The sequence below is a fragment of the Tasmannia lanceolata genome, unplaced genomic scaffold (assembly GCF_043159265.1).
Source record: "Tasmannia lanceolata isolate RefF3 unplaced genomic scaffold, GAP_Taslan_0.1 ptg000015l, whole genome shotgun sequence".
NCBI lineage: Eukaryota > Viridiplantae > Streptophyta > Magnoliopsida > Canellales > Winteraceae > Tasmannia > Tasmannia lanceolata.
Window position 1 is genome coordinate 24,656,564 of NW_027518692.1, and position 7,615 is coordinate 24,664,178.

General features: G+C 37.7%; 1 protein-coding gene across 1 annotated transcript; it reads left to right on the forward strand.

Annotated features, from left to right (window-relative positions):
* LOC143846854 (uncharacterized) lies at positions 1-5,661 on the forward strand. The gene is made up of 7 exons (XM_077355445.1): positions 1-314; positions 407-506; positions 599-719; positions 2,007-2,128; positions 2,241-2,362; positions 3,769-3,928; positions 5,245-5,661. The coding sequence occupies exons 1-7, from the start codon at positions 167-169 to the stop codon at positions 5,270-5,272; spliced, it is 801 nt and encodes a 266-aa protein (XP_077211560.1). The 5' UTR covers positions 1-166; the 3' UTR covers positions 5,273-5,661.
* Positions 5,662-7,615: the final 1,954 nt, after the last annotated feature.

The following is a 7,615-nucleotide window of genomic DNA, read 5'->3' on the forward strand; positions in this document are numbered from 1 at the left end:
TTTATTTTTTATGTCACCCTTGGGCAAGACTTAGGCCCTCTTTTGAAGCCCATAACAAATCTCACTTCAACACCATTTCCATATAAGATTAATGCAACCCTAGTAGGTAAATGGTGTTGATGACATTAAGAAGAAGAAGCAAAGATTGGAAGAAGAAGAAGAGAAAATGGTGGTATGGGTTAATCATTTGAGGGGAATACGAGCTCGTTTATGGGGTGGAGCCTTTCTCTCATGGCTCTGTTTTATGTTAGCCACCCCCACCATTCCTCACTCCCCCACCCATCACCTCTTCGCAGACATGCGCAATTTCTTCGGTACTCATTCTCTCTCTCTCTCTCTCTCTCTCTCTCTCTCTCTCTCTCTCTCTCTCTCTCTTCCCTTTATTTATTTCATCATTTCATTTCAGGGGTTCCTAACACATTGAATGTAATCTCGAATTTCCCTTTTCTTATTATTGGAGTATTGGGTCTTGTTCTTTGTCTCCACGGAGATTATCTTGGGATCAGGTAAGGTTTTTTTTTATATCTTTCATACCTTTTTTTTATTTCTATCTATAAATTCGTGTGTAATTTTTTCTGGGTTTTGGATTTATTTGTAGCCTTCGTGGAGAGATTTGGGGTTGGGTCTTTTTCTATGCCGGAATCACTTCATGGGCCTTTGGATCCGCTTATTATCATCTAAAGCCCGATGACGTTAGGGTTTTATGGGACCGATTGCCTGTGAGTTTTCTCGCATTTATACCCTTATATTTATTTATTTATGGAAGCATTTTCTTGTGTTTTTTTTTGTTTTGTTTCTGGCTATGCATTATTTGTTTATTCCGGTGAGCATGCGATTTTTTTTTAATGTTAAGAACCCAAATCGGTTTGCAACGCGATTGACCTTTTTTTAGGGAAGATCAGCCTCTCGACGCTCTGAGGGAACGGTCAATTCTATCCCTACCAAACAACTAGAGAGAAAATTTCACAAGACATTGTCTTGCTCTCTCATGCATTTTCTGTCTTTTCAATTTTTTAGTCAGATAGGTAAGGATTAGGTAGATAAGTGCGGATTAAAGAATTTGACAGATACTAGATTTTGATACAAACAAGTGGATCCCAGGAAAGGGTAAAAAAGAAAATGGGTCATCATTTTCCATATGTAAGACCACATGTTAGGTATCTAACCAATACACCAAAAGCTCCAGAGCTGATGGAACACGTCAGGCTAGGCCCTTTAAATCTGTCCCTTACCATGTTAGGTCTCACCTAGTACCATAACTAGGCGTCCCACTTAGGATCATTACATTTCACGACGCTTCTGCATCCGCTGTCCTCGATGGCCCACTTTGTGGTGGCTTTCACTCTGGCCTTTTTCTAAGTAACCCTTTCCACAGGCCACCCCTTTTGTGACTCGAGCACTAGAACGTGTCAGGCTAGGCCTTTTAAATCTGTCCCATACAAGTCTGGGTCTCACCCGTCAAATACTCTGGCGCTCCCACTTAGGATCATAACACCACAATTGGGTCAATAATTTCAATATTGGCTCCTTTGAGGTTAGTTGTTAAATTTTTTTTGAAGGTATTTGGGGTTAAGGTTATGATTTATTGATTAGAAAATCAGATCTCTGGTTATTGTCTAATCTCCGAGCCAATCCAGATTATGAATCTTGTCGTTGAGATTCTATTCAATTGAGTAGAATTTTATCACCATGACATGTCACAGAAGTGCCAGCCGATGTCGTTTTCTTGGTGGTTTTGATTGGCCACAAATCTGCCAAAATACTTTCCGAGGGTATTATTCAGCAAAAGTTTTTCCATGTGAATATGCGTTGGATTCTTTGGACTGTGGTTATCATTTTTCTGTTGTTTGAATGAGGAAGATTGTCTGACTATCTTCTTTGAAGGAGGACTTCTATGTTTTGTATTTTTGTTTTAGGATTCTATTTCTGATGCATTGGTGCAACCTTTCTCTAACTCAATACTTCTCATTTTATGGGTCCCACTAAACTCGCATTATGTGATGCAGATGATGATTGCAGTCACATCACTCTTTTCTAGCTTTGTTATCGAGAGAGTAAATGAGCGGATTGGAGTAACTTGTTTGTTTTCCCTCCTTTTGTTTGTTCTTGTTAGCATTGCTTATGAAAGGTTAATACACTCTCTTCTTTTTTTTACATTACTTATTTGGTGCGGAACTTCAATGTCTTTAAGAATATCTAACATGGTTTTCTGTTCTATGTGCTATGTTAGCTGGTTGCAGGACTTTCGATGATCTTCGTTTGAGCATGATGTTCCACTTTATTCCATGCATAGCCATTCCAGCAATGGCATTTTTGTTCCCACCCAAATATACTCATTCAAGATTTTGGTTTTGGGCAGCAGGTCTGAACTTTGAACACCTATGAGCTTTCTAGATTTCTCTTTACCTCAGTAAAGATCTTTAAGTTTTCATGGGAGAAGAGATGTTATTTTCACTTCACCCGTAAGTAGACATGCATTTGGGAGGTTCAGCCGTGTCAATTGTTTTTAACGGATCCATAGAAATAATTGTATTGAGTAGAGATTTTGAAATCTTATTTAAAAGTACTTGTGAACAAGGTTAAGAATTATAAAATGTTGAAGAATGCATCAACAATCAAAACAAAATGGATTACAGCCAACTTTCTCTGACACCCCACGAATTTCTCTTTGCCATTCAAAAAAAGAAAAAAGAAAAACCTCCGAGAGCCTCACGAAAATTTCATGAATTAATGCAGAAAATTATATTGCTTACACCATTCAAAGGAAAAACAAATTGGTTGTACATTATGCTTGTCATCAAAAGACTCCCGCTGAGCTATACTTAAGTGTTAAACATGCCTAGGTTGCCAGGATTGTCAAGTGTTAATATTATAAATATTTTCCAGCAGATCTAGAGACTTCACTTATGCATTTATAATTTGTTCTGAAATCTCTCTATATGAAAGAAATGTGAATCTACTTCACTGAGAATAGATGCATCAATTCGGTCTGGGTAAGCTGAACCATTAAAAATCTAAAATGTCCTTGTGCGCCAAACCTTACCTTCACCCAGATGAGGACTTGAGTGCCTAAGAATATTCTTCACAACTTCTAGATGTAGCCTCTTAGTTATTAGTTTTTGTAATATTCTATACAATATTTTACCTGATGAAAGATTGCCTCATTCAACGGCGCGTGCGCCCTCTCATTTAGTCATTCCGTTTGGTCCCTCTCTCCAGAGGGCCCTTCACTTCACTCGTGAAAAGCATTGCTAACGAACATTGTGTACTATCCCTTTAATTGACACATTCAGTTGACCTAATTGCCAAGAAAATGGGTGCCAAAAGATTGGCACTGGCTTGTTTTTTAGGTCACTTTCTTCTGAGCCAAGGCTCATATTTGGAGGCTAAAACTCTTTGTTATTATATATTGCTAATTTCATTATAATTTATTTTCCTAATAAAAATGTCTCATGCAACTGGATGTTCTCCATAGTGCTCCTAAATATCCCCCATTATTAACATATTATTTAGACATGTACATTGGTTATCTGTATTGTAATTGCTGTGGTGAGCTGCAGACAGTATCTGTCATCCTTTTTATCGTCTATTATATTTTGCCTCTTGTGATGATTGCATGTAATAGTACCTTTATGGAACATGATGAGGGTCATTTTAGAGTAATGTGGTACATATCCATTGTTTAGTACATATGTTATTCTTTTCTTTTCTTTTTTTGAATGGTTATATGTTATTCTTCTTAATATCTGAAAATTTCATTTGATGCAGGTTTTTACCTTCTGGCAAAATTTGAAGCTTTTGCTGATAAGAAAATTTACAGCGTAAATCGGTACATAATCAGTGGGCACTCCTTGGAGCACTTGTGTTCCACAATGGTTCCAGTTATGCTTACAGTAATGCTCTGGCTGAGAAATATTAAAATTACAAGGTATTTATACACTATTTCAATAGAGCAGATGAGTTTTTCTATTTTTTCTTGTTATGCAATGTTGCATAATTGTACTGGCATTTGTGCTTGGTGATTCTAAGACTAATAGCGATGTCTTGACCTGGAGAATTACACGTTCAGTTGGATAATTGGCAACATAATAATATCTCTATTTAGAATTTTCCCATTGGCTGCTACAATTCTGATCGATTTATAAAAGCCAACTAAAAATACTGGATAATGAGGGGTGGAAATCTCTGCCTCCTTTATACCATGGATAGCTAGCGAATAGTGTAAAGAAATTCCAGTGCAAAATAATTAACTGCAAGTTACATATGTTTACATAGAATGAGAATTACTATGCTCATTAATCTTGGGCCCTGCGGGCATTGGAGTTATCAGAGGCGATTATGGTGCGATCATACTTGCATTCTCTGATCCGATTGGATTGGCAGATTCTAATGAGGTTTATGTTAGAGCGCTCCTAGGATGTTTAAATCTCTCAACTGTATCCGGACTACATATTTGGGTGGGGAGAGATTCCTCTAATGTTGTTTCTTGGGCCATTGGCAAATGCCTGGCTCCTTGGAGATTCGCCACTTTCATTTGGCACATTAGATACTAGGTTCTGAGCTACTCTATTTCTGTTATCCATAATTCCATATTCCTCGTGCAGCCAATGAGATGGCGGATGAGTTAGCTAGGAGTGGGGTGAATAGGATTAGTTTTTTTTTTTTTTTTTGGTTCCCTAATGTGGTAGCAGATTTTAGCTTTTCTTGTTTCTGTTTTTCTCTTTGTGGATCATCTCATATCTTTGTGCTTACATTCACTTATCTGTGATTAAGAAAGTAATCTTCAAAAAAAAATCTGATACTAAGTTTGTTTCTTCTCAATTTGTAATGTTACTTTGTATTGTTTTCGTCTTTTTTCAGTTCATTGAATGTGAGCATGACAGCTTTGACCAAATGTACGAGAACAAGAAGTTTTAAGATGAAAACATGTAATGCATTGCTGATATTTTGGCTCTAATTTGTCTTGAACTATGTTTGATTCTTTGCCTGGTTGTAATTTATTTCCAAACATCAATGGATTGCAGTTAAGTTATAACATTTTAAGTTCTCACATTATGAGGAGTGTGGGGGTTGGGTAAATACAGGTAGTATTACGCGTTTGTAAACCAATTTTCCGAAAAATGGATGTTACTGAAAACAGTAAACTCTCAATGTCTTTGTGATCACCTCTATAACTTTGAACTTTTGTTATCGATCTTGTTGAAGGATCTCCTCTTTCTTACATGTTGCTGTGATTTTGAACAGGTTAGGTGAATTTAAACAACGCCCATGAAAATAGTGATGCTAACAGATCAGTAGAGCACGTTGGTAGAGTTCCTACTGCCCATGGACAGGATAGGAGAAACTAAAGGTTTGATGGAGGTTGGCGAGCTGTGAAATGCTTTCAGTTTGAAGTGCAAGAGTTAGATTTCCTGTCTCCTACCTGTTGATCTTTTAATGGAAAGGAATAATTAGTATATATTTCCAGCTCTCACCAAATACTACTGTTTCTGGCTTGACAAAGCTTCTCTAACCGCAGTCGTCGTCTTCCTCTTTTCGCCACTCAAATTTGCTGAAATTTTGTCCAAAACAATCACTCTATACTTGTTATTTAGGATTAAATGTACAGGACCAAGAGCACTGGATGGATGGATGAATATTGTTGTTTCATTTTATTACCAATTGTGCTTTGTTATATAAGAAACCTTACAAAATTCAGCAGGTGGGCGATCTATGCTGCAAAGGATAAAGTCATGAATCTGAATTGTGCAATCCAGGTCGATAGGAATTTTTGAGCTTTCATCGTCAAATTGGGTTGGGTTTTGGTTCAGGTCTACTCATTTCAACGAAATCTCAACCCAACTGACCCAAATTGCACCATATGAACATTTTGCATATAAGAAAAAGGCCAGCAATTTGCAGACTTAAGCAGTGATAGACCCTGTTGTGTAGATGTCTTGTATTCTGGCAATGATTCATCACCCCGGTAGACTAATGTGCATGACACGCATGTGAATGGGCCATGTAAATCTCATGTTTCTCTTTGTGTTGTGTTTTTTACATCTCATCTTGTTGTTGACTGCACCCTGTGTTTGATCCAGATCTCTCAGTTTTCAAGAGACCCATTGTGAATTGGTATGGGTTTCATTGCTTTCCCAAAATGTAAATAGGTTGGCCCTTTGGTCAGATCTGTTGATCCAATCGGCCATCACAACTCCTGCCCATTGCTGATGATTCCCCTGTGATCTAATTCTTCTATTTTTTGTTGTCCTTTATTTTTAGCATGGGATGTTTTCCCCGATGGGACAGGACCATGAGTCACTTTGTGATGATCTACAATATTAGCCTCGATTACACATACATGTCCCAATGTGGGACCGAAACGTTGATCAATAGAATTGAGAGAGACCTTTGCATGGTTTGGGTAAAAAAGCACTACAAAAGTAAAAAACGACCAATTAACCATTTTACTCTCTAGTTACCAGAGGAATGACCCAATGAGAGACTTTAATAGAACGGGATGATCTGTAACAATTCATTTGTAAGATCAAGATCAAATGGTGACAAGTGTATCAAAAGTTTACCATTTGTAAGTCACCCTTATTTGGATGATCTGTAACAATTCATTTGTGAGTCCCCCTTAGATAGGCCAAGTGTGTCAAAAATCAAATAGTGTACGTGTAGCCTCTGGCAACAAATCCTGCATTCCGTCATTTCAATAGATCCATCAGGTAAAAATAATGTATAAAAACCATGGTTTTAAATTTCGACGGAAATCCGAAATTTCGGTCCGGTTTCGGTTGGGACCGACACCGAAATGTCACATACCTGAAACGGTATTTCTGAACGAAATTTCACCCAAAAACCTGTTTTTAAAAAAATTAATTTAACAGTTTACCGAAATTTGGTAACGAATAAAATAATGTTTTTATCGTTTCGCCAGATTTCGGTGGAGTCCGAAACTGGTATCGAAACCGAAGTTTAAAACCAAGATAAAAACCCACCTACATCCCACAACCTGTTTATTAGCAGGCAGAGCTTTCAAGTATTATTTGAATGAAGTGCAATCATCTCGTCCTCCATTACTCGCATCCAACTAAGATGAGTAAGGGCACAAGACCAAAAACTTATGAACAGGCATAGAAGAGAGTGAAGCAACAAAACCATGAAATGAATGAGACAACTTATCAAGTGATGAAACTCTCCCCAACAGTTTCTTCCTTTTCAAATTTAACTTGGAGGAGGACTGCACAAAAGTATTAGAAACATCCACAACTTATGGAGGGAGAGCTCTCATTTTGCAAAAATGGTCCCCGGGTTGCGCCTTGCGAAGATGAAACTCTCTTCGATCCCAATTTGGATAAAATTCCCTGCTCTTCATCTCAAATACTGGACCCCTACAGGTTTGGGAAAATTGGCAAGCATCATTGGTAAGCCATTATACATGGATACGCAAAGGGCAGAGGCCTCTAGACTTTATTATGCTTGGGTTTGTGTTGAAGTGTCTGCATCCAATCCTCTCCTAGATATTAATCATATCCAAACGCCCACAGGTGATGAAACCCAGGCAATTGAGTATGAATGGAAACTTAATCCTTGCACTCTTTGTAATGATTTTAGCCACACTACTGATAAG